Here is a 26,951-nt window from a genome sequence, read left to right on the forward strand (position 1 = left end):
ACTAATGAAGAACCGGTCGGCGGGCAAGAGGATTTGAAAAAAAACCGACTCCTTGTCCCTTTTTCTATGTTATACCGTATGGGGCCTAACGGACCCGCTGGGCAGCCCCTAACATTGTCCCTTTTTCTATATTGGGCGAGCGAGTATAGGCGTAACTGAGAGGGAGCTCAAGCTAATAAGGCCACCCCTTCCTATCTCGATTCCTTGCATGTCTTGAGTATGAACTAAGAAAACAGATGATCTTATCATTAAAAAAAAGACAATTACGGAGTAATCAGAAAAAATTCAAGAGATCCATAAGTTGAGCAATTATAATTTAATTCCTTGAGAAAGTAAAATTAATGTAAAATAAAAAAATGTTATATTCCTGAGTTGACAAAATATAAATAAATATTTCGGAACGTGATTTGTTTGGAGATGGGAGATGCTATAAATCGACTAAATTATATATATATATATATATATATATATATATTGTAGCTGATATTACACGAAAAGCTATACATACATATCGCGTGCAATTTAGAACTATATATCTCATTGCCAAAAGAGAAGATGTGGTCGCGGGGAGGGCAGGGCAGGGCATCTCTGATTCGCATACATATATATATATATATATATATGCATGCATGCATGCATGTATTAGGATAAAAGAATTTACAAAACGTGAACATGCTGACAACTCTATGGAACAGGGCATAAAATACTGAATTGCTACCATTTTATGGAAGAGGAAAATGAAATTGCTGAATTGCTAATTGAAACCTAAACTCTACTGACTTACTTTGCTTTCTATGCAACTTCAAACCATAAAAATATTCTTCACAAAGTACATCATTTCCGTTATAATTATGTAGTGCTGTAACTATGTAACAAGTCTAGTCTGAATCTTTGCATTTCCTTCTCTCATTTATAACTCCTTTCAGCATACATCGCGGTTTATACATCGAGATTTACAGATTTCTAGAAGAACCCCCCCTTCACAGGGGCAGCAACATGTCTATTCTCGTTTATCTTCCTCGAGATCTTCTCCAAGCCCATACACAAGGTCCGTCGCACTGGACCCTTTCCTTTCCTTCCTTTCCAGCTTAGCCACCATATCTCCACCCACCTTCATCCCTCCCGTTGTCAACGATATACCCTCCTCCTCAAAATCGTCTCCTGTCTCCTCTAAGTATGCATATCTACAAGTCCGACAACAAACAGAGTAAATATATAATGTTATTGAGAACTTCTAGACATAAGCCTCACACCCTGCACACCCATTTAAAAATGTTATTTTACTTTTTTATCCATGCAATGAAAATGTTCCAGACATATTTGTAAGTAAAATAGGATAAAAATGTAAAATGACATATTTTAAGTGGGTGTGTAAGGTGTGAGGCTTATGGGTAGCACTGTTCAATGTCATTACTTTCTATTAAAACTTCCAAACACAAGCAAAACAAAGATACCAATATGCTTGCGACCATTTGTACTCTACAAACCGCCCACCAAAAAAATGAAAAAGGAAAATGTATAAACAAATAAGGCTTTGGAATGATGGGGCAAAAGAATGATATGAGAGAACTCCCATTTTGTATGTTACTAAAATAAAGTCAATTGCTACAAGGCCAAGGCCTATTTGAGTGGATGGCTAAGCTTTAAAATGCTATCTACAAAAGGAAGGCATTCTTATTGTTTCTGAAACTAATATGTTGAAGACACATGGAGAAAAAAGTGGCATGATCAGTAATGCCCCCCACCAATTTGTTCTCCCCATGTATTTTTCCCGTGTACAAATCATTGCTCAAATTATAATTTTTCTTACTTTTGCTTTGACTTTGATTTGTTTAAATTTAAAATATATATTATTTTATTATGTACTTGTAAAATGGTTGTCTATGTATCACTTCTCTAGCACTTAGAGCTGTCCAGAAGAATTTTTGGATCAGCATTAAATACTTAATAAATATTATAAAGCCTATTTCATATGTCAATCTATCTCCTACTTTAAACTTAAAAGTTTATACAGAAACTTCAAGGATCTACATCCCAATCAATTAATCCTGAACACATTCAAATCCTATCTAAACCATTAGAGGTACAGTTAACCATCACCAACCAAGAATTAAGAATAAGTGCAGCAAGCAGAAGACATCAAAGTAAGGTCAAGTGACAATGTCAACGCAAGTACCTAGTTGGGTTTTGTGAAGGAGCCCAAAGAACACATATTACCACCAAGAGAGAGTATGCAAGTAGACTCCAGAACGCTGGAATGATCCAGGCAATTTGCCACAGCTCACTCAATGGGTCCGTTGCATTGAAGTAGAGCTAAGTCAACACAAGTCAAATGAGTTCTAGTTGATACTTAAATTAAGATACTTATAAATAGTCCACTAAACTTCATCTAATGTTGCACCTCATGGAATTGCAAATGTTTGGTCAACAGAAGTCCTATTACCTCAAAGCCTATCCACGCGATAGAGAGAATAACAAACACTGCAAGAGAATTGGTAAATTTGCGGAAAAGCTCCAGTTTAGCCATGTTTCTCCTCATCTGCATCCACAACAAACAACAAGGAGAACAAGAATATTTTATATCAAAGACAGTCCCAATATAAAGGCAAATGTTCAGTAATTTTAGGTGGAGAACTTATCCTATTGCTAAGAGTACAAAAATGGTTACATTAATAATCATTGTATTTGCATATTCTTCAATTTCATTGGTGAAACCTGCATATTTAATTAGGGAGAAGCCACGTCCATAGAACCATATATACATCCATCCATAAAAAATAAAATAAACATCATTGCACCAACAAATTTTACATTATAACATGTTACTGAATTAGATAATCTATTACCATCATATGTACATATAATAGACCTGTAAATGAATACCTGCATTCATACTGAAGCAGTGATACGGTGGAAAGAGGAACAGAGAAAACAAAAAGATTACCTGAAGTTTCTCTAAAGTTCTTGCTAATGACGAAAAAATCCACAGAATAAAGCAGGAATCCAGGAAAGCAACGGGCAGAACCAAAAATAACTTTGTATTCCCAGAAAAATCATTAATGTTCCCCAAATGTTCAACTAGCTCAAGTGCCTCAGTAGCAATGAAATATATTATGCCAAGAATAAGTACTTTTGAGGATATACCACCAAGTGTCGGCTTCACAACACTATAGCCCATTGAAACCACCAAAAGAAGAAGGCGAGACACAGTTTTCTTGACAGAGCTAAAAGTTACAGCCCACAAAGTAATCGCCATCGGTCGGCTTCCAGTTGAATTGAAGTTGGCATATTCAAAGTACCAGACAGCCATTTCACACATTCCAAGAGCAATTACAGCTGTAATGTGGTAGTGCAACTGTGTGATATCCTTCCATAACTGAACAAACCTTATAAACCAGATTAGGCCAAGTGCAAGGTAAGCTAAAGACATAAAACCATAGAATGTCATCAAAGGAGCCATCTTCCCAGGCAAATAACCATCTGGGTTTCTCCACACAGTCCTTCCTTTGATTCTTGTGCCCTTGAGTAATGGATCACAGGACATAAAATAGAGGTAGTACATTCCAGTACTACTTATTTCAACTTCAGTATTCTTCATTGTAACTTCTTCCCTGTTTCCTTCAAAGGAGGTTTGGATGCGTCTAGGCCACTCGGGATTGTCCACATTTTTTTGTATAATAACCTCTCCTAATTTGCAGGATCCAGAGTCTGCAAGACTCGGGTTGCAGCATATCACATTAGACTTCAGGAAAGAACCTCCGATCCTTTCCCTGTCTTTTACCTCAAGTATGATAGCTTCCACCAACCCAGTGTTCTGATGCATCTCATTCTGCTTACTAGCAGACTCTTTTGTCCTCACAAAAGTGACCGTTTCAAACCTGAGAGTCCACAGTGAGAGTGGCAATCCTCAATAAATACATACCCAAGCATTACAAGGTTCGGTACATATACATGGATCTCAAAATTGAGAACCCATATTCAAGTAGTTAGCATTAATAAATTCCTCAGAGACAAGATAACATGAAATCTATGAGCATAAGTTTGTACCCACAAGGATTAAAAGAAATTGTTTCAAAAGAAAATACCATTTTGGAGTTTTATCAATAATTTACTTAAGTAGGCGGAGGTCCAGTATTTTCTGAATCATATACAGAAATATTCTTGTTTGGGTGAGAAAGATTTGGACAAAAATACTTAACAAATCAGAAGATGCAATGCTGTACTACTAGTCTACTACAATAGAATGGTTTTTTCAACGACATGAAAACTCACCAAGGCAGGATTTTGGGCCAAACCTTGGAGAGTAAACCCGCTACACGACCCCACGGGTCAGAAACTATCCTTCCAATCTGGTAATAAAAAATTTTCATTAAAGCTTAAGAAATTAAACTAGAATTCAATTTCCTGGGCTCCTAGAACAAGAAAGGCACTCTTACGATCGATTCCAAATGTCAATACAAGAAACAGAAAAGTCATGTTCCATATCCAAAAATAAAGTTCCTCGGTGGGAAGTTCTAGTAAGATTTAAGTTAATAGTTCAAGCCAGAATTATCATCTTTACATTCAATTAACTTAAACAAACCCTCGCGATTAGGCACAGAAGTAAGAGAAGACATACAGAAGCAGAAATGATTAAAATATTTGGTGAAGTAAAAAGGGAAAGTAAGAACGAAACCTGATAAAGGACTTGCCCTTAAGGGATTTGTTGTCTAGGGAAGTGGACGAATTGTGATCCTTAGAAGCGTAAAGCCCTTCACTGCCGCCATGGAAGAAGGAGGCGTTTGATTGAGGAATAAACGCCTCGTTTCTGTACTCGTGGATTGAAGCACTCACTGGAAATACGATTGAGCTGCATACGCACATTAACCTAATTAGAAACCCTAGCCCCATACCTCTCTTTCCCTCTCTCTCTCTCTCTCTCTCTCTGTGGTTCTGTCTCCCTCTAAAGCGGATTGGCAGAGGAAGGGACTAGTCGCTAGGGTGCGACTTCGGGCAGAGGAACCAACTAAATTAGGAGTCAGGACCATGAAAGTGACGTGGCGGAATAGGACTATTGATTTTCGCGGCATTAACACGATGTCGTTTCGTTGACTGGCATTACTCATGTAATGACTGGCATCGCATCTATAAAGAAAAGAATACATTCCATATCACGGTTTAACTTCCAAGGTTAAACAAGTACATTTGCACACCTGTCTGTCTGAGATGCTCTTTCAAGCCATATAATAATAATTTTTGTACCTTACATCATCTTTTTTACCATCGCTAATGAGCCCCTTTGATTGATACATATATATAGATAATCTCCTCAAGCTCACTGTAAAATATTGCTTTGATGCTAAGTTGTTAAAGCTTCAAATCAAAATAGAGCAACTATGGCAAGAAACATATGAATAGAGCTATGTTTCGCAATCGGTTAGAAAATTTTATTAAAGTTCATGCCTTCTCTTCAACTATAGTCACTTCATTGAAGTCTACACATTCTCTTTGATTGTAGCCTTTGTAATCCATCGTTCTTTGTATCTCTCATACTCAATATCCTAGATTCCCTTCTTTTTCTTGAAGCCCATTTCGTGCACTTAGGCAATTTAACTAATTCTCAAGTTTGATTCTTGCTAAAAGATTCAATCTCTCCAACAAAGGCAAAATAAAACAATCAAATAGAAATTGGAATAAAGTAAGTGACAAAAGCAAGCTGCTCATGAGTTTTACTATTTTGAGAGTACATAGATTAGAAAGAAAGATGCATGGATCAGGTCATAATTTACACAATGAAACTAGAGAACAAAAATCAAAGAACAATGATGATAAGGGAATATATATAGATTTAGATTTTCCTGAATTTCTATTCAAATTCTAATGCCTAGAATGGAAAAAGATAAACATACAATTAAGTAGGTTCTCCAGCATTTATGATTGTCTGGATGAGTTTACTAAATACTTAATAAATGTTATGTGAACAATTTTGTATATTTACCTCTCTCTCACTCTAAATCTTAGAATTTGGCTAAGACATCTTAATTCAATACATTCATTCTATATAAATATATATATATACTGATTGATTGACGAGAAGATATCATATATATTTGTATACACAAAATAAGAATGATAATTACAGTCGCAAAAATAATAACAAGGGAATTTTCTTCTCCTCTCTGCCCTTATGGCAAGCCTATAAGAGATTTCTGGGGAGTGAGTGAGAGAGCCCGACCAAGGCCCAACGACCCTCCTCTGAGAGGAGTCTATGGCTCTTTACAGAACACTCGGTCCATAAGCAAGACTCACTCATGAAACAACCTACGAGTGGAAAAGGTAGGCGATAAAGGGCAGATGAGACTCGCCACCTTGATACCCTCCGTTGACATCCAACCCTCGGGAACCTGCGCAGACAGGTGGGCAGGAGATATGAAGAAATCTTGATCTCCTGACAACAGGCATAGAGAGGGTTGACGAGGAACGTCAGCAGGGTAAAGTGAGTCAGAGAGTTATGTCGCAATAATGGCGTAACTCTCCGAACTCTACGCCGCATTAATGACGTCGTCCCAGGAGCCACGTCGCATTAAAATATTTTAACTAAGTGAACAGTTGAATTGACACGAACTCCCTAAGGCTATGTATGGGTTGTCCCCACCCAAAAATCTAGTATAAAAGCCAACCTCCAAGTACAAAGAATTCTCTTTGATCCCTCTAAGCTCTTGCATAAATTACTAAGGAGATACAGACTTAAGCATTGAAGATTTCCCAGCCTCTACCAAGACCCCCCGCTATCTGTGTTTTCTTTAGCATGCCGGTGAAAGACCCAAGACTCAAATTGCTAGAATCTGATTCAAAAGTGTACGAAACACGATGTTAACAAATTTGTTAAGTGATTTTGATTAGAGTAGTTAGAAATAAGTTTAAAAGACATTATAGATTTTTTGAAATGGGTCAACAAATTTGTAAGAACCTATTCATACTATTAATGAAAGAGAGCCCCTCTAGACTAGTGCATTTATAGGATTTACACCATCCAATAAGAAGATGACACATATTCAGCCTAGACAAATTACAGCAGGAGTAATACATCAAAACAATCTCCCTCTCTTTTACTCAAGAGCAGTGTTACTCTGCCGCTCAAAGTGCACTGCTCCATCTTACCGCTAGTTTAAAATTTTCTTTTTATTTTTCTTCAATTTTTTTATTTATATTTTTTTAACATTTTAAAATATTTTTAAAAAATATAAAAAAAATATCAATACATTAATAGTCACTTTCTTAACTATTAAGTAAAAAAAAAATTAAAAAAATAAAATATATAAAGTGTAAAAATGAGAGAGTAAATGAAGTAAACAAAGTAACATTTTTCTTTACTCAGTCCTCTCTCTCTCTCTCTCTCCGAAATGTCAAAACCCAGGATTTTACTTTTTGCAAAAATCTCATTTGATACCTTCGTTCCTACAGCGTCTAACTTCCAACCAAAAATTGAATGATTTAATATAAACAAAAGCTCCTGAAAGTTTGAATGACTCCGTATTGATACTGTTACTATTAGAGAATATCTTCAAACCGGCCCGGCTGTCCAACCCCAAATAACAGCCCTCCAATAATAATCTTTCACATAAGTCCTTCAATATACATATCCTGCACCCATCCTACAGAAGATTAAAAATGCCACAAAAAGCTTCCATAAGTCCCGTGCCCTCATCGTCTTCCATACTGACCAGACAAACCCAGATCAGAAAACAACTTCTTTTCGGTGCCCCCTTCGTCTTCCACCCTGACCAAACCCAGAGAATATATTGCCCCTTTTGTCTTCCACCTTTACCAAAACAAGCGACGGACTGATCTCGCGACCCCCAAGCACGGAAGCACCCATCCCAAACCTAGGGTATCACGGGAATGTGGTGCATTAAAACCAAAGAAATATCAACGTGGTCCATGCATTCTAGTGAGTGGGAGAAGAATGCACGCGTCCTACAGAACCAAAGTCTTCTGAGAGAGAGAAGAAGAAAATTAAACAACGAAACCCACTTTTTCTTTGCACCTTAAACAACACCTCCTCTCACTCGGCCAAGGTTTTTGCATCTGTCCCAATGGGAAAGGGAACGGGGAGCTTCGGAAAGAGGAGGAATAAGACCCACACCCTCTGCGTGAGGTGTGGCCGCCGCAGCTTCCATCTCCAGAAGAGTTGTTGCGCTGCCTGTGCCTACCCTGCCGCTCGTAAGAGAAAATATAACTAGAGTGTGAAGGCGATCCGACAGAAGACTACTGGAACTGGAAGAATGAGGTAACTCCACCTTGTTCCTCGAAGATTCAAGAGCGGCTTCAGAGAGGGTACTCAAGCAGCACCAAGGAAGAAGGGAACGGCTGCTACTGCTTAAGCCATTACCAGAGAGTGAAGTGCTCGTAATTTGGATGCCGGATTATAGTTTGATTAGATGCGCTTTTTTGTGTTGGGACTGGTTTGATAAAAGCAATATTTGATAGGTGTTATAACTTTTTTTATGATTGAGCTGCTCTGATTTTGATTAAAATATATATATATATATATATATATATATATATATATATATATATATTGCTATACTTGTTTTTCCTTTTTTAATTGTTGTCATTGATTATGCCTATCAAGTCTTTAGTGGGGGGCGACAGAGCAAGTCGGGGGAATGGGAGATGAAGGAAAAGCTTCAGGAGTGTAATCAGATGAAAAAGAGTCTATTTTACTTTTTATGAAGTACCCTGCGTGTCTTACCGTAATTAGAGGTTGTTTATCCCATAAGACCAGCCGGTCTATTCCGAAGAGGAACTTTTACTATTATTAGAATTCTTGGCAAGGTTGGTAAGTTTCGTCCCTCTTTTATCATTAAAGAGAATAGCACCAATCTGCATGGGTTGAAGCATTTGCAAGAGCATCAGTACTAGTGGTTTTTAGGTATTGGAACTAGTTATTGTTGCTAGTGTTTCAATGTTGTTTTGCCATCTTTGTGCCATTCTTTGATTTGTTCATTTGGTTTTTGGACATGGTGGTCTCAATTTTACTGGCCACCAAAAATTTAAGAGAGAGAATGGCGATGGAAGGGAAGCACCATGATCCAAATTCAAACAACACTGACCCTAACTCCATTGAAAATCTCGAAACATCTTAAAGATTGCCGAATGTTAATGGGGAGGATGAATTGGTTTGACGTCTCTAGAAAGTTTTTGTGACATCGATATATAGAAGTGTCAATCCTATGCTTCCCGGTATATAATGAAAATAATAGAAGACTAGTGATTGTGAGCCATTGGATGGTGTAAACATCCCAAAGACACCACGCTTGTTTTTAAGATTTTCTCTTAATGAAATTATAAAAAATAAAAATTCTATTCAGCAACTCTACACTACATATCTATTAAGAAAAAAGATAAAAATAATATTAGGTGTGTAATGTATAGCTGCTAAATAGAATAACTCTGTAGAAAAAGTTAGGATCTACTGTAGCAGTAGTGCTTATGGGTCATGATGCCGACTGATAGGGTGGAGTGACTAACCCTCCACTTACCTGTAAGTAGGTACGTGCGCGCTTCAGTTTCAAGCAATCTTGAATGACCCCTTTTTAAATTATTAGGCGTAACAGACCTTTTTTTTTTTTTTTTCTTTCTGCGATATTATAAAAAGGAGAGAAGAAGAAGAAGAAGAAGAATCATCTTCAAACTGTCTTTCTTTAATAAATAAACAATGATCAGATAATGCCATGAATCGTGTTATATGAACCAAATAGGCCGCCGTGATCGGTGGGCATTTAATTCTTTTTATCTCGAGACGTTCTTTAGTACTCATTCATGCATCCTGCATCGATGATCAATATATATATATATATATAACCTTATTACAGGCCAGGCCTTGAAGTTTATATTTAATGATGATAATCACTATTCATTAACAGCATGATCAGTACCACTTGTCTCTTCTCTCAAAAACTTCCCATGCATGTCAAGCTAGCTAGCGGAGATGCATGCCAACCTTTAGGCGTGGCTGGTCTGATATTACAAAGAAGTTGAATAAAACTTGAGTGGGAGGGGAAATGGCATGCATTACAAAGATCAATGAATTAGGCCAATAAAACACAAGGACCATGCACTACTGTACGTGCTTCTGCCAGCTTAGTTAATATATATATAAGCTAATTAGACAGATAATGATCAAGAATGTTCTTGCTCTCAAGAATTATATATTAAATGGACTCATGAAAGGATGCCACTTAGACCCTTTGCTGATTCATCCACTGATCATCATGTATGGTACTGAAAAATTATTAATTTGTTATTGTTGCGTAATGGGGAGGCATATAATTATGCCATTGTTGAGTAACTCCATTTCCATTACCATGCATAACTAGTTAGTGGATGTGGATGGGCCATTTGAACCTACTTTTTTCTGAGTTGTCCACTCTGCGATTTCCACAAAAGAACCCTAGCTAGCCTACGTACGTACCCCATTAATATAAAACAAAAACAAATTAAATGCATCGATCGATCCCCTCGTCAGACAAATTACCATGGGCATGAGGCATGCATGCCAGAATAACAAAAGCATCACTACTCCATCGGGAGGATATATTTCCTTACAAATAGGCTTCTTTGGCTACCAAAACATGATGCCTCTTCATTGAAATTAGGATGGGAGTGGTGGTTTATTTGGACACCATATTGGTTCCCTTGAGCCTTTTTTTTACGTTGGGTTACCATGCCTATCTCTGGCACAGCTTCAAAAACAAGCCCTGTAATACCACCATCGGAATCAATACATTAACAAGGAGAGCATGGTTTCAAGACATAAAACAGGTAATTAAGCCATGTGCGTGCTTGCATATGTATGTATGTATGTATCCGCTTTCATATTATCCCTTATAATTAATTACAGTCTCTGCGAGGAGTAGTATATGCATGATTCGCTTGCGCTAATCAGTCTTAGCCATGCATGCATGCGCGCAGGGTGACGACAAGAAGAGTATGCTGGCTGTCCAAAGTTTAAGAAACGCTCTAATGGCGACCACGCTCACTGCTTCAATAGCCATTCTTGTTAACCTGGCACTGGCAGCTCTGGCCAACAATGCCTTCAACGCAAGCCACCTCCTCAACAACCCTACTTTCGGATCCCAATCTGGTAGGATTCTTGTCGTCAAATTTGGGTCGGCATCGCTCCTTTTGTTGGTTAGCTTCTTATGCAGCTCTATGTCCATTGGATATCTGATCGATGCAAATATCTTGATAAATGCTTGTGGGGAATTCTCATCTCCTGGACACACACAAACCATATTCGAGCGGGGGTTCATGTTGGCTCTCATCGGTAACCGGGTGCTCTGCATTACCTTTCCTTTGATGTTATGGTTGCTTGGTCCGGAGCTAGTGGCTTTGTCCTCAGTGGCATTGATTTGGGGGCTTTATGAACTCGATTTTTCAGGAAAATTAACAAATTAGGCGTCAATTAAGCAAAGTCGCCGTCAACACTTGTATGCATGATTGTAAAACGACCTTCTAAATTATGAACTGTTATGATGCAAATAAGAAAAGCTAACCTCATTGAAAGAGAGAAGATCATAGAATGGAAAAGCTACTCTGTATTAATTCATGCGTATCGATCTGGCAAATTAAGAATGTAAGAGTCCGGGCAGCCGGACAAATCGATTAATGCAGATCAAGAGTATATAATATACAGTTGTCAAGCTCTGGAGATCAGTCTAATTTCACTTTATTCTTGTTTCTGATCACTCTTTCTTCTTGTTTTAATTTTCACGTGCCGTTAAAATTATAACCCGGACCCTTGCTAACTGAGTAAAGTAACTGGTAATTCCGTGCAATGAGGCTGTTGGATTTGTGATAGGCCCTTGGAATTAAAGATGTATCAAGCAATAATTGCATCGTTATTTATAATGAGCCTAGCTTATAAGCTACAATCTGATGAGCATGCAGACGATGCATGTAGTAGTTGGTAGGGTCGTTAAAGCCATTCGTTTTTATGAACGGACTGGCTTAAAATAAGTTTGATCGAACAACCTAGCTACCCCGGCTCATTTCCTTGCTCCTTGTTCACCTACGGCCTCCTCTTTCTCTCCAGCATTTGATAATTACAGCTTATCTCCTTAATGTAGCTTGCTACTGGTTCGCATGCTAGCTAGCTCGAACAAGTCATGAAGGGGCCGGTAATTCAATGGCTGGTGGGAGAGAGGTCTGGCTAGATCTGGGGCATCTAATTCCTACACAAATTGTGCTTCTAATTGCCGATAAAGCCGAGTCCGCTGGTCCATTATTATATTTGGTCTAAACCGTTGTCATGAGTATACATCACATCCTGGTATATCGTTGGACCTAACCCAGCGATCGGCGTTTTGCATGGTTGTTCAAACTTCAAGCCCCCACTCTCATCACAACTCATCTTATCTCATTTCATTTTCAAACATCACTTAAATACAAATACTTTTAAATTAATCATTACAATTTTTTCAAATTTTTAAATAAAAAACAATTGACTTTTTCAAATTTCAAACTAAAAATTATCTTTACAAAATTATATTCTAACAATATTTTAACTTAATAATATTTTTTATTTAACTTTTTTTTCCCTCATTTCCTAAAACTCTTAGTTTCTTAGACGAAAATATCTTTAATTTTTCGGATAAACATAACCACGAACTCTCATTTTCTTCTACTTTAAATATTCATAAGACCCCACACACTACAAGGATTGGCACCTTTACCAGCGATTCGCTCTTACTGGGAAAACCCAAACAATCGCTGCTAAACACCTTTTTCAGCGATTTATAACTCGCTGCAAGTTTGCCGGTATTAAAGCCCCACTTTAGATCTACTCTAACGAAACCCAAAAATCATCGGCAAACATTGCCTTATTACTGGCGAATACAATTCGCCGCAATATCACCTTAAATCGCCGCAAAATCAAGATACGATTCAGTTGTTAAACGCTGAGAAAGACTAATTCCAGCGATTAATTTATGTCGCTAAAAGAGAGAAAATCGCCGGCATTAATATTTCCCAATGATGTCTTCAAATCGCTGTAATATAATTAACGGTATTGAAATAATAGTTGCGGCAATTAAAATTCGCCGGCCATGACTTATACCAGTGATTTTAACATCGCTACTAATAAATAAATAACGGCAATTATAAAATCGCCGAGAATTAGCCTTTCGTTTTCCAAATTATTTAGCGGCGATCATAATATCGATGGGAAAATCGCCATTAATTAGCGTTTCATGGAAAAATTATTTAACTGCGATTAAAAGCGCCGCTATTGTTAAATTTCCAGCGATTTTCATATCGCTGCTACTGAGTTATTGCTTTGGGGAACTCAGTTATAGCGATTTTAAGATCGTCGTAATTATCTAGCGGCGATTTTAAAATTGCTGGTAATGGGGTTTTAGCAGCGATTTTAATATCGCCGGTATTGGACAATCACGTTTTTAATTTACATCCTGGCGAAAAATTTATCGCCACTAAAGACCTTAAATTCACCGAAAAAATTGAATATATTCAAATCAATGAGACTATGCAAGACTTATATATTCTAATATAGCAGCGATATATTTAATATTGCTCCTAACTAAGAAAACTAGAAATTAACTTTTATGATATTATAAAATTAGAAAAATATGAAGTTAGTAGTATAATAAATCTGAAACAGTTTTTAAACTCCATCAATTTGTCACTTATATGAGCTAGGCCTACCTGAAGTTGGCGGCCTATTTTTCCTTTTAGCGATTTAATATACGAAATTCATTCTGGCATAATATACTTGAGTTGGTTTTTCCTCTTTACCAAATTAATAAAAGTACTCAAAGTCTAGTTCATTTTCCTACAGGATTTTAACTGCCTTCTCTTTGTTTTTTTTTTTTAATGCTTTTGTTGGTTAAATTTTGTTTGGTTTTGGATCTGAAACGAGACTATGATGATGTATTTTCTATCTTTGTTGTGCGGTGTAGAAGAAAAATTTCCTCTCGGGGTCTCTATTCCTTGCCTCTGATCGTGTATTATTGGCTTCTTGTTGCAAGCTTCTGGTTATGATATGTCGTGGGTATAATATCTCGGCTTCATCTTGTCTTTTTTTTTTTTGGTTATATTTTGCTTGATTTTGCATTTGAATCATCAGTCTCATGTTTTGTTTTCTATATTGGTTGTGAGGTCTAGAAGAAAAAGTTCCTCTCGGGGTCTCTATTCCTTGCCTCCCGTCGTGTATTCTTGACTTCTTGTTTCAAGTTTCTGCTTGTGATCTGTCGTGGGTATGATATCTCAGCTTCATCTTGTCTTCTTTTTTCTTTTTACATTTTGTTGGTTATATTTTGTTTGATTTTGCATCTGAATCATCAGTCTCATGCTCTATTTTCTATGTTGGTTGTGAGATCTAGAAGAGAATGTCTATCTCGGGGTGTCTGTTTTGGGGCTCTTGTCATCTGTGTTTGGGTATTCACGATCATTTCTTCCTATCTTCTGTTGTGGGTATGGTCTCTTGGCTGGATCTTCTCTAGGTTGTTTGATATGGTTTTGTCAGTTAGTTTTTTGTTTGGTTTTGGGTCTGAAACGTCAGTGTCATGGCTTGTTTTCTTCATGGTTTATTTCACTTGCTGGTTGATTTATTTTCTTGCTTGTTATTCTCTTGTATGAGTGAGTAACGATTGGCACTTTATATTGTAACTAAAATGATGTCCACCAGTCTTCTTTCCTTTCAAATTATTGACTTTTAATACAAGGGTGCAATGTATTTATATTTGTCTTTTCCGTACTATTCTTGCGGTATATCTTCTATGGAAGGCTGATAAAAAGTTTACTTTAGTGGATTTATAAAATCATTCTTTGTTGGCATCCAAGTTTGTTTCATCACTTCTTTCTTTGTGGTTAGTGTGCATTTCTGTACTGTTATAAAATTTTGATTTGGATGTTTAGAATTGATATTTAAAGTTTTTAAATATGTTTTATGTTCATAAGCAAGGTTGACAAATTGTCTGTTACTATTTGATGGTCGATTTAGAATGCTAGATGCAGGGTCTATTGGCTTCGCTGTACTTGTATTGGATTTTCTCATTTTGACTGTTTCTGTTATGCACTATAAAGGGTTAGGCCGAACCTCATACTGATGAAGCATTCTGTTAGTGATGGCATACTTTATTTTCTAATTTTGATGAGCCTTGCTGGTCAAGGAGATGCAATTTGTACGCCTTGAATTTATACATGTAGTTTCAAACTAAAGGTTGTAGAAAAGTGATTTTTTAATGCAGCATAGAATGAGTTGAAAGCACTATAGTTAGTACTTTGTCTGGAGATTCATGTGCTACCTAGGATTTTGTATGCCAGATTGTGAGGATTTCTATCTTTGTGGATTTATTTTCATCTTTTATATTCTTTGTGTTTTTGTTTTAAAGAATTTCATGCCAAGAGTTCCAGAAATTGATAGGTGGATTTGTAGTTCTAAAGATGGCATCAATGAGTAGCTAGACCAAAATTGGGATTTTTTTACATAATGATATTAATAAAGTTAGTCTTATTTTTTGAGCTATCTATAATTGGTTTTCAAAGTTGAGTCCACATTGTTTCGGGCTTTGGGAGAAAGGTGTTCTTTCTTGGTTCATTGTTTGGCAGTGTGATCTTGAGCTCGAGAAGTCTTGATATGATGTTTCTAGATGAGATCAAATAGTTAAGATTTACTTTGAGGGTCTTACAAAACATTTGCGTGTTATATGTTGCTCTTAAGATTAAAACTATAATTTATATTCTATGTGTTGCTTTTTTTACTAGACTTATATCAAGCTATAATCTGTTTTGATATATTTCTCTTTTACTTAGTACACAAATAGAATGTAATTATTATATATTTTCACTCACATTTTGCTTATTGGTAAAAAATAATTATTTTCACATTATTTTTTTCTCAAGGCACGTTACTCCAATACTAGTAACCTAAAAGCATCGCTTCCCTAGCTAGTTCATATCATCAAGAAGCCCATCGACAATGAATATCATCCTATACATGTATCTGATCTGCATATCCACCGGGATAGAAAGTAGTTCTCGCTACATGCTTGATCTCTTACTTTTCTTCAACATGGATGGGCCGGCGTGTCAAATCTTCATTCCTATTTCTCACCAAGCAGTACTGCAGATAAAGGTCTACAACTACCAATCCAATTTAATTTATACTGATGTTGTCGGATATATATCATTAACAGATCGAATTCCTTCCTTGTCTTGTGAATCGTAACCTACTCTCAAAATAATTAGCGGTGTAATCGGTCCGATCCGATTTGAGAGAGATCATAGATCAAAAATTTAAATCCATCATTTTTATAAGACCGAATCGTTAACTAACTATAGATACATAATTACATGAGTTCTAGTACTGCAGAGTACGTAGATAAATCAAATTAGTCTGGAAATTAACCACTTTCTAAGAAAAATACTTACGATAGAATTATCATACGTACCCCACCCCCAAATGATCTATTATTTGTTAAACACAACTAACAAACAAACTAGAGGCCGTTTACTTGTTTCACGTGTCGGGGAATATGTTCGAAATTCAAGGCATAGAATTTCCACACACACGAAGTTCTACAGCTCACGCGCGTTCACATTTCATCGTCCACACTTATTGGCCATAACATCACAATCACCTTTTTATATAGTGAGCGCTAGCCTTTAAGATAGACTGACGAGATTGAAGCTGCGGGCCCATCGATGATCAGGACTGTCCTGTATATGTTGGTGATATTCACTGAACCTAGCCACATTCTTTATGCATTACTCGAATTTCAACAAATTAATTAATAGAAAATAGTGTGAAGCCATCTTTATCTACCATTAGCTAGGATTTCAGGTAGCCGGTGTGACCCAAAGCATCAAGCTGCTGGGCATGAACTGATCATGTCATGCGCGCGTTTCCAGTGATCATCTCACCAACCTTAACTCCCAACTCCTTGGGGACTTACGTTGTCTTTCAAGGAAATTGAGCAATCATGAGTATCACGATCATTAAATAATACATCAACTGAATTATTTCTGGTTTTAACTGAAAAAAGAAAAGGATAGTATAGCCGCAGCATAAGTCGACAAGTTATATCGATCTTGGATTAATCTAGTCAAATAGTTTCCTGTTTAGAAACTCTCTGGTCTTATCTACCCTAGCTTTGAGTATACAGAAAATCATTGGATTCTAGTATGAATTTTTATGCTAGCTTAAAAATAAATAAATAAATGAGATCAAGAAGAGTAAATACGTTGGCCTTGAAAAATACATACAAGAAATATTTTGTTACATTCAGAAAAGGCTATCCGTACGTATAATAAATATTACTACCCAAACGAACGCACCCATCGGAGTCTGTTGACTACCCAAAACGCATACTCCGATGTTGCGTTTTTGGCTAGTCCGAGTATGCGTTTAAGGTAGTCAAACACATTTGCTTTTTCTAATATATATATAAATATGCGCTAGTGAGGAGCTACGCGCAAGACACGTATGCCCTTGCACATAGCACCTGAAGCTCAGATATGTAGAGGAAGAAATTAAAAAAAAAAAATAGTAAATAGCTTTAAAGATTATTAAAAGAATAGTAAATAATAAATATCACTATTTTTGAAGATTTCGTCCAAATTTCACCTAATCCTAATTTTTTTTTTCTTTTTTCTCTCTTTTTCTTTTTTCTCCTTGGACTCCGACCCTCATCATTTTCTCCAACATCTCTCCCTCCCTCCCTTCCTCCCTTACCGAAAGCTTGAAGACAAAAATTATGCCGAACCCTTCCACAGCATCACTTAGTTCCCAATGAAGAACAACCGAAAGCTTGTAGAAAATCGAAGAAAACAACCTCTAATTTCAACATAGTCGATGAAAATGACAACCATTGCGACTGGGTCTAAGGATGTCTTAGATCTACACATATTACCAATAGTTTTTCAATTTGGTTTGTTTTGGTTTACATCGATATATCAGTGTAAATGGGTATGATATATGTAGTAAGTTTATACAAATTTTAAGAGATATTTTTTGAATCTACGTTGTTTCTTTGAGATCTAAACATATTTCTGTCTGGAGTCCTCAAAACGAATTTTTTTCTGATTTCCTTTCATCTCTCCCTCTCTTTGTGTCGGTTTCTTTGTTAGAAATTTTCTTTGTGAATCCTTAGAAATTTGAAGAGATTTGTTTAGTACAAATCCGAGTGCTATTTTTTGTAATAGTATGAGAAAAATTAGTTTGGTATTTTTTGTAATGGTTTTTTTGTACAAATGCGACTGGGTATGATGTTCACCCACCACGCAAGAAAATCTGAGGAATATCTTATTTTGTTGTTTAGATCTACACGTATTACCTATAGTTTTTTAATTTGGTTTGTTTTTGTGTACATCGGTATAATTGTTTTACTCAACTTATAAAAATTTTAACATCTTACATATTGTGTTTGGGTTTGGTTTGTGTTTGAATTTGTTTTACTCATATCCATCCTCTGTTGGTTGCCATTGGATTGTGTATATGGGTATGATTTTTTTTTTTTTTTTTTTGTGAATCTTTAAAAATTTCAATAGATTGTGTTTAGCTTTTGTTTTGTACAAATTTGTGATTTTGTGATTGGTAATGAAGACTATGATTTTGTGATGATTTACGGCGAGCTTGTGTTGTGCTTAAGTTGTTGTGACGAAGATAATTGTTGTGAAGTTATACAAGAGACATAAGTAGAAGAAGTATCAAACAAAACTACTGGGCTTCGATGTTAGTATTTGGTGGTTTCTCGATAGGGCGCCCACAAAGGCAAAATAGAGAGTGAAGGAGGAGAGTAGAGGAAAGAGAATAAAGACAAAAGAAAAAAGACTGAAGTTTGGTTTGTATTCGCAAGTCATCTCAACTCATCTCATTACTATTTATTATTATTTATCAATTTTAACTCATAAATATCACAACAATTCATAATTCATCTTATTATTATTCACAATTTATCTCAATTTATCTCAACTTATTTTCGAATCCAAACGATACCTGAAAGAGTAAAAGAGATAAAACAGGACTCGGTTCTCATCTTTTTGTAGGAACAACCGGTGCTTCCACATTCTATCATGATATTTATATCCTCGCAGAAACGGACATAAAAGGATAAAGTAATAGGACAAAAAAAACAACACACGAAACAAATATGGAAGGACAATAAAATTATTGTTTATTACTGTTCATACGGGATAGCTTCTTATATAATAGAGATAGATATATAGAACTTGCAAGGAAAACACACCAATCAAAAGTTAAAAGAAAAAACATCATCGTCAAAGTCAACTGGTGGCACCATAACCCCAGAAATCACATCCCCATTATCGGACTCTGATAAGACGGACATGTGGCCGAATGGCTCCAAATCCGGAGTCCGATCAGGGGATAGGAGATAATCGGAAGATGATGATTGGTTGTGGTTGTGGGTGTGGGTGATGATATCATCGCTGCTCATGGCGGGCTTCTCTTCCTTGCGCTCCTGCTTTATTGATGAGAAGGATGAGATCAAAAAGTGACTGTCTTGCTTGTTTGAGATGGTGTTGTCAAAACTCAGCAGAATGGAAGAGTCAGTAGTAGTACTGGGATCAGAAGGATCTTGCAGGATCAATTCAGGAGCCTTCAGGAAAGTTCTGCATGAGTGTTGCCCAATATATGTGGTTCGGTACTTTTGGGGTTCCTCTTGGATTCTTTGCACATGCTTGGTTGCTTGGCATCCCTGATCAAATTTGTGAGTACACCTGTAGTAGTGCCTGCCATATATAATTAAAGTCACAAAATTAAAAAAAAAAAAAACTTTATGTTGGGGGATAAATTTGAAAAAGAAAGCAAGGGATTGATCTATTAATTACTTTTTCCTTTTGTTTGGTTTTTGGTCGAATTAAAGCAAGATATAAAATATATATATATATATATTATTTTATGATATAATATTAAATGATAAATTTATAATTAAAATATAATAAATAATTTTTAATCATCTAATATCATGTCATAAGAAAATGATAAAAATTTAAATGATGAATAGCATTGCTTGGAAAAAAAAAAAAAAGATTTTTCTTTTGTTTTTGTTCTTAATTTGTTCAACAATGAAATAATTAATACCTTGGAAATTTGGCGTTAAGGATCACTTTTTGTCCGTATTTTCTCCATGCATGGCCGTCATCCACCAGAGTGGCAGTGTCTTTTGTCCACGTCTGGGTATTCTTCCTGCGGGTAGTAATCAAATCGCGTTTAAAATCGTTACCAAATTCTGGAATCGACCCCTTTGAACACTTGAGCGTACGAAAATATCAACTACTAGCTACTTGCTAAGTTTTCATATATATAATCATGGTAGCTCAAAAAAAAAAACAAATACAAAATGATTAATACGAATGTTACCTTCTCTTATAACATCCTCTCCGATCCTTGAGGGTGGAGATACTCCTGCAACTCCCTTCGGAAGATTCCGACTTGGTGCCGTGGGTTTTAGTCGGAATCGGAGACATTAACTCATGATCGGGGTCGTCGGAATTCAATATCATGAGACTGTTCTGGAATGAATTAAGGATTTTGAGGAGAAGATCTTTGGCCGGGGGGAGAGTGGACTCATCATCTCCAAGCGAGTTACTGAGAAGAGAGCGTAGCTGAGTCGCCAATTGACGGCCTTCAATTAGCTGGTCAATGGCTCTTTTGGGTTTGGAGGGCAAGTTTTCAGGCCAACAGCACTCCATCTTCGTCTGATATCTATCTCAGAAAGACTCTTGACTGAGAGAGAGAGAGAGAGAACCGGGGAGAGAAAAGAGCAGTGAGTGTATGTTATTGGGGGCTTCCAAATTTCTAACAGAGGGAAAAGTATCTTTTTATGTGGAAAAATAGGCCATCCACATGCGAGGAAGTTCATAGGAACCTATGTGGGAAAATTCCACACCTTCAAAGGTCTGAGTTTACAAACCCCACTCGCATTAAATCTTGTTGATCACACTCTTCACTTCTAGCAGACATTTGTTTGCCACGTAGGCGATGCTTTGAAGCGTGAAGTACAGAGCGCGTGGATAACGTAGTTTGGAAACTTTACAAATGTGAAACAGACGTAAGAGTGTTATGTCATGGTGCTGGCGTCACCATGCTGGTTGCCACATGGGTAGCCTTAAAGTTATAAATAAATTTGGTGCAACATTTTGTAATCATAATGAGAGAAATTAATGAATGATTCGAATAGACATGAACGTTATATTTAAAAAATAATAATAATAGACTATGTCTTCTATCTTTATCCAAAATACTCTCATATTTACTATTTTATCCTTGTTGAGATCGGTATCAATGTTTCAAATGCATTTTGAAGGAACATATACAATTATATACCACATATACTTCTAAATAGATATGAATTTTACAATCGTGTAATTTTTAAAAAAAAAAATTAATTAAATATGAGATTTATATGAATAAAAATTAATTTTTTAATAATAAATTATATTATTTTTTGAAATAATTACGCGATGTTTATGTACTGTATAACTATATGTAGCATTAATCACTCATAAATTTTAACTTGTTTATTTTTAGAAAACATCTCATCTCATCTTATCTAATCATTACAACTTTCTTAACTTTTAATACAAAATAAAATAAACAATTCAACTTTTTTAAATTTTAAAATAAAAATAATATTAAAAAAATATATTCTAACAATATTTTATTCAACTTTTAAATTTTAATCTCAGCTCATCTCATCTCATCTCTAAAAATAAACGAGCCTAAAAGACTCTTGACATATCTAAGATTATAATATTTTGTGCTCTCTTCCTTTATCCTCATAGTTCTTGAAAATAAAAAAAAAATAAAAATTATGTTATTGACTTTCAATTCTAATCTTATTTTTATAAAATAATAAATTTAATAACTGATTAATAATATTACATCAAAAAAAAAAAAAAAAAAAGACAAAAGCGGGGTAGCTGCAACTTTGAGGTCCTCGTGGTTCCAGGATTGGATAAGTATTTAGCGGGGACAGGGAAATGATACTGTGTGGAAAAAGTAGATTAATCACCCTACCTTGTTCCTCGATTCACGGGCCTACCTACCAGTATCTCTCCCCTCTCTCTCCTTCATTTATACCTTGTGCAACTCTTAATACCAATCTTTAAATACAGCCCTTTTTTTTTTTATGACAATCAGCCTTGTTTCTTTTGATTTTATGGACAACACGATTAATTTCTTATATTTTTTTAATCATCTAAATATATAGTTGATCTTTTTTTGTTGATTAAATAGGTATTCCTACACGTTATACTTTTAGTTTGGCCTGATTGTATTAATTTTTGGTAGTTCACAAATATTACATGTGGTTATATTAATGCAAAGAAGTTCTACTCACCTGCCTCATTCCCACATAAATCACATAAAACTGGTGATATGGTTTTTTTTTATTAATTAAACGCGCATCTTAGACATTTAGAGAGAACCTAAATAGTAAATACCTAAATCTGATGTGGTTGGTGGCTTTCGACTTTTTTTTTCCTCCCTCATCCCCCCTTCTTCCTCTGCCAGCCTCTTCATGTCTGCCATCGTCTGGAACAATCGACGAGAACCTAGCCACAATCGGCTGTCAGCCTCTTCACATAGGTTTTTTTTTCTGTTTTTCTTATGCCTTATAATCTCTTTCTTAAGTCATGAAACCTCTTTCTTATGCCTTGTTTTTCTATTTTTCATTCAACTCACACAAGAATTCAGCTCACGTCCATGGTTGAAGACGAATGATGGTTACAGGCCTCTAAATCAGTGCTTGTTGTTCAATTTATCAAATGAGATCTGCAACTGGGTACTCGCGGAAGAGAGCAAGATCTGAGGTGGGAGAAGATGAAACGTCCATCACGGGGGAGAGGGATTCAGATTCAGAGGGAGGGAAAGTTGACGAACGGGAAGAGAAGGATTTGGTGAGATTCAGAGGGAGGGAGAGGCACACGAGAGAGTTGTTTTAGTGGAACGGACTCGAGTTAGATCAGGTTTGCCTAATCAGCCTTCGTGGGGCGTGTGATCTGCAAACCGAATTAGAAGTATATTTTCTCATTGAAGCTAATCTCACCTAGGATCCATGCCGAAGATGGGTCCCAAAATTTTTTTTTTAATTTTTTTACTTAGTGATTACGAAATTTTTTTTAATGATATTGTGAGTTTTTTTTTTTTTTAAATTAAGATATGAAAAAATGAATAAAAAAATTAAAGAAAAATAAAAAGACCAAATGATCTTGTTGGGAGCCATTGTGTAGCACGGTTCATTTCACAATCATGTTTTAAAATGAGGAATATTATTGTAAAATGACATATAAAGAAACACTATTTTACAAAAATACTCTCATTTTACATCATGTGTTGTGAAGAGTATTGTGAAAAGTGTTGTATGTATATCATTACTCTAAAAAAATAGAGGTTAAAAGAATCTAACAACGCTATGCATGATGATAATTAGAAGCATTAATGAACTATGAAGACAAGTAAGACTTATCTATAAGGGTTAATTACTCTTTGTTCCCTTAAACTTTCACTCAATTTATAATGTGTCTCCGAAACTAATAATTGCATTAAAGTGGACTCTCAAACTTTCAAAACTTCCAAATCCCCCCTTCTATCTATCAGCATCGTTAAATCTAACAAAATTCACTACACGTACTACTCATGTACATACATTCACTATAAAGATGTAATTTTCATCTAATTTCTTATCATTGACCGTATAAAATATAAAATAATATACGTTATCAATTAATAATAAATAATAAATCATTAAATAATTTTTTTGTTATTAATTTATATATGGTTAATGAATATCAAATAATTTCATTGTGTATATATATTATTCATATTTACTTGGAACTTAGGTATAAAATAATTTTATATATGGTTAATGATTAATGATTTATTATTAATTGATAGCATATATTATTTTATATTTTATATGGTCAATGATAATAAATTAGATGAAAATTACATATTTGTAGTGAATTTTCGTTAGATTTGATTCTGTTAGTAGACGGAATGGGGGAATTGGAAAGTTTTGAAAGTTCGAGGGTCCTCTTTGATACAATTATTAGTTTCGGAGGTACATTGTGAATTGAGTGAAAGTTCAAGAAGGCAAAATGTAATTAACCCTGTCTATAATTTACATTGAAGAGGATAAAATATCATAGTCTCAATCCATCAAATGGCCACCACTAGAAGACAACTTAAGGAGAAATGAAGGGGAGACAGAGGGAATGAAGGAAAAGAAGCTGTCGGAAGGAACGAAATGAAGAGATAGAAAGGAAAGGAAAAATGAGAGTGGAGCAAAGAACAGAGGTCAGACACACAAGGGACAAGGCTGCCACTCCTCACCACTACTGAGGGGCACGCGAAAAGAGAGATCATATGAGATAAAAGGGGAGTGCCAGACGACTGCGGGGGCTTTTTCGACTTCTTCTACAGCTCCTTCAACCTCGCAACGAGGGTTCCAATAAGAATATCTCCTCCAGCAAAGAGATCTCTGATTTCTATTATATAGTGAGAAACGAGATATTTTGAGAGACTGTAAAATACTCATATTATAGTGAATTTATCTTCCAACCGACTCATAGATGTAGACCCAGTGTCAAACTATGTAAATCTACGTGTCTCATTTTTTAATTTATTTTTCCTATATTTATTTTCTATTCACCGTCATAGATGTACGTATAGATGCCGTACAACCACACCAGACAGCTGTCGGGGGCTCCAAGCCATACCAATTGTGGGCCAATTGAGTCTCAAAACACCATTGTGGGCTAAAAATGACTTTTTCTACCTTTCCAACCTGTTGTATAATTTTTAGACATTAACATAAATAGTGCATGACTGATCTCAAGCATCGGTTAAACGATAATACAGTTTGTCAAAGTTCATGAATCAATTATTCGAGAATATTATGATAATGTGGCGTGATTAGAGAAAGAATAAAGGGAAAAACGCTTGGAAATGCCTATTCGACTTGCGAAATATGAAGGAGAGGTTTTTAGGCACCATTTGTATATTGAAATGGTATCATCTTATTTAAATGTATATATTTTTCAATTTTAAATATTTGATTTTTTATATTTAATTATTATCTAATCATTATAATTTTTCAAACTTTTAAACAAAATATAAAAAATAATTTAATGTTTTCAAATCATAAAATAAAAATTATATTCTAACAATATTTTAATTTTATAATATTTTTATTTAATTTTTTTTCTCTCTTTTCTAAAATTTCATAAAATATGATTATAAACTCAAATCATTTCATTATTATTTATAAATCTATATTTTATTATTATTTATAAATTTTTTATCTTATTTCATCTCAAAATTTAAACGATAATAATGAAAAACCTCAAGTTCAATAGAAGAATTTGGATGTATGTGATTAATTTTTTCAGAGAAAAGGCAATGAATTTAGAGAGGGCTGTTATGCAAATCATTATTTCCTTCTCTCTTTTTTCTCCCTTTTGGAGGGAGGAGGTCATGTATATATTAAACTGATCAGTACGATAGAAACTATATCTTAATAAGAATGTTGAGGCGGGTGATCGGTATGAGCAAAAGAACGAGCTTACACTGGTGACGTAACATTTAAGGTACGTTGGAATATTAAATCAAACTCAATTCATTTTAATTTATTATTATAATTTTTTTAAATTTTAATATAAAATATAATAAATAATTTAATTTTTTTAAATTTTAAAATAATAATAATATTAAAAAAATAATATTTTATCATCTCAATTTAATTCAATTCAATTTAAGATAAAAATACAGTTTTAATAAGATTTTAGGAGATTCGGCTTAAAAAAAAAAAAAAAAAATTTAGTGTGAACGGAATCCCGAGGCGCGTAGGAAAAAAAAAAAATCCCGGTCTGAACAGAAGAACGTTGACAACCGTGTGAAAGTTGACAAAACCTTTATTTGATATAGATTAATGATGATCCTTTGATACCATTTGATTGTTTTGAAATGGCAGCTATAGATCAATTCCAGCGAAGAGGTGGGTGGTTTCAGGTTTGCATTCATGAACCCTGCAGCCAACCAGTACATGCACACTTTATATTTAGAGAAAATTATTTGAAATCATAAATTGTGTAATTATAGGTAATTATTTTTAAAAAAATAATAAAACACGATATTTATAAAAAAAATTAATTTTTAATAAAACGTGAATAATACTAAATAATTAGCCACATGATATCTAGATAGCTAGGACTTTTAGCTTTAATATTTAAAATTAATCTGATGATCCCCATGCCACTTGGTACCGAGGGAAAAGGTCGATGGAATCATGAATGCATAGGTTAAGGAGGTACTGTTAGATGTAACATCATCTTTATATAATTAATTCCTGGCGATCGATCACACGTTATAAATTAAGCAAAAGCAAAGGTAAAATTACTATTAGAGGCTTCTATACATATGGGCTTTAGGAACGATCGAGACGAGTAGGGACAAATATTGTACGTGGAGTAGTATGGGCACGCACAAGTACTACAAAGAGCCACCCACCAAATTAATATAGGTTACGGCCGGCGGCAGCCATATTCGCGACGTTGTTGGTACAAATTAAATTGTACATCTTCTTGCCGGCGGCGTTACATGCATGCAATATATATAAAACGATGGATCGAGCACTAGCTAATACGTAGGTAGCAGATCATCTATATACTTATAAAAATGGGGAGACTAATTTTGCCCAATTTTCGTGTTATATAAAATTCTACATAAATTTGCATTTTGGGCATGAGTGTCTTTCTTGATCAAAAGGCGTTCACACTGGTCACGTGATCGATCGATGTACAACCACATGCAATTATTTGACCATGGTGAGCAAAAATCAGAATTATTAAATTAAAAAAATTTATTTATACTAATGTATATATTTGACATGTACATTTAATGTGCATCCTAACATTGTACTTTT

At 35.2% G+C, this 26,951-nt stretch overlaps 3 protein-coding genes, 1 long non-coding RNA gene and 1 pseudogene across 5 annotated transcripts; 2 read left to right on the plus strand and 3 right to left on the minus strand.

The window, feature by feature from the left end:
- Window positions 1-866: 866 nt before the first annotated feature.
- LOC121265050 (transmembrane protein 87B) lies at window positions 867-4,993 on the minus strand. Of its 2 annotated transcripts, none has more exons than XM_041168498.1 (5): window positions 4,676-4,993; window positions 2,945-3,878; window positions 2,444-2,539; window positions 2,177-2,313; window positions 867-1,184 (listed from the first exon to the last, which is right to left on the minus strand). In XM_041168498.1, the coding sequence occupies exons 1-5, from the start codon at window positions 4,888-4,890 to the stop codon at window positions 1,001-1,003; spliced, it is 1,566 nt and encodes a 521-aa protein (XP_041024432.1). In that variant the 5' UTR covers window positions 4,891-4,993; the 3' UTR covers window positions 867-1,000. The 2 variants fall into 2 exon arrangements, with proteins under 2 accessions (XP_041024432.1, XP_041024433.1); XM_041168499.1 differs by lacking the exon at window positions 4,676-4,993 and adding an exon at window positions 4,273-4,645.
- Window positions 4,994-8,015: 3,022 nt separating this feature from the next.
- On the plus strand, window positions 8,016-8,485 carry LOC121264080 (annotated as a pseudogene).
- Window positions 8,486-10,494: 2,009 nt separating this feature from the next.
- On the plus strand, window positions 10,495-11,687 carry LOC121264074. Its single transcript, XM_041167122.1, has 2 exons — window positions 10,495-10,806; window positions 10,957-11,687. Exons 1-2 carry the CDS (start codon window positions 10,642-10,644, stop codon window positions 11,440-11,442), a joined length of 651 nt encoding a protein of 216 aa, XP_041023056.1. The 5' UTR covers window positions 10,495-10,641; the 3' UTR covers window positions 11,443-11,687.
- Window positions 11,688-13,875: 2,188 nt separating this feature from the next.
- LOC121264075 lies at window positions 13,876-14,387 on the minus strand. Its single transcript, XR_005940449.1, has 2 exons — window positions 14,302-14,387; window positions 13,876-14,103 (listed from the first exon to the last, which is right to left on the minus strand). It is a non-coding gene; the product is annotated as an uncharacterized LOC121264075 (long non-coding RNA).
- Window positions 14,388-17,261: 2,874 nt separating this feature from the next.
- Window positions 17,262-20,847, minus strand: LOC121266297 (WRKY DNA-binding transcription factor 70-like). The gene is made up of 4 exons (XM_041170078.1): window positions 20,387-20,847; window positions 20,108-20,212; window positions 19,228-19,755; window positions 17,262-17,393 (listed from the first exon to the last, which is right to left on the minus strand). Exons 1-3 carry the CDS (start codon window positions 20,716-20,718, stop codon window positions 19,254-19,256), a joined length of 939 nt encoding a protein of 312 aa, XP_041026012.1. The 5' UTR covers window positions 20,719-20,847; the 3' UTR covers window positions 17,262-17,393; window positions 19,228-19,253.
- Between the last annotated feature and the right edge of the window lie 6,104 nt (window positions 20,848-26,951).

Source organism: Juglans microcarpa x Juglans regia, chromosome 5D (genome assembly GCF_004785595.1).
Source record: "Juglans microcarpa x Juglans regia isolate MS1-56 chromosome 5D, Jm3101_v1.0, whole genome shotgun sequence".
NCBI classification, from domain to species: domain Eukaryota; kingdom Viridiplantae; phylum Streptophyta; class Magnoliopsida; order Fagales; family Juglandaceae; genus Juglans; species Juglans microcarpa x Juglans regia.

Excerpts from the sequence above, each read along its gene's own strand:
- LOC121265050 (XM_041168498.1), bottom strand. The coding sequence starts at position 4,890 with ATGGGGCTAGGGTTTCTAATTAGGTTAATGTGCGTATGCAGCTCAATC. Across the intron at positions 2,314-2,443 it reads TCGCGTGGATAGGCTTTGAG|CTCTACTTCAATGCAACGGA; the intron begins GTAATAGGACTT and ends GTGTTGACTTAG. Across the intron at positions 1,185-2,176 it reads CCTTCACAAAACCCAACTAG|ATATGCATACTTAGAGGAGA; the intron begins GTACTTGCGTTG and ends TCGGACTTGTAG.
- LOC121264074 (XM_041167122.1), top strand. The coding sequence starts at position 10,642 with ATGGGAGTGGTGGTTTATTTGGACACCATATTGGTTCCCTTGAGCCTT. Across the intron at positions 10,807-10,956 it reads GGTTTCAAGACATAAAACAG|GGTGACGACAAGAAGAGTAT; the intron begins GTAATTAAGCCA and ends GCATGCGCGCAG.
- LOC121266297 (XM_041170078.1), bottom strand. The coding sequence starts at position 20,718 with ATGGAGTGCTGTTGGCCTGAAAACTTGCCCTCCAAACCCAAAAGAGCC. Across the intron at positions 20,213-20,386 it reads AGAGGATGTTATAAGAGAAG|GAAGAATACCCAGACGTGGA; the intron begins GTAACATTCGTA and ends TACTACCCGCAG. Across the intron at positions 19,756-20,107 it reads CTTAACGCCAAATTTCCAAG|GCACTACTACAGGTGTACTC; the intron begins GTATTAATTATT and ends TATATATGGCAG.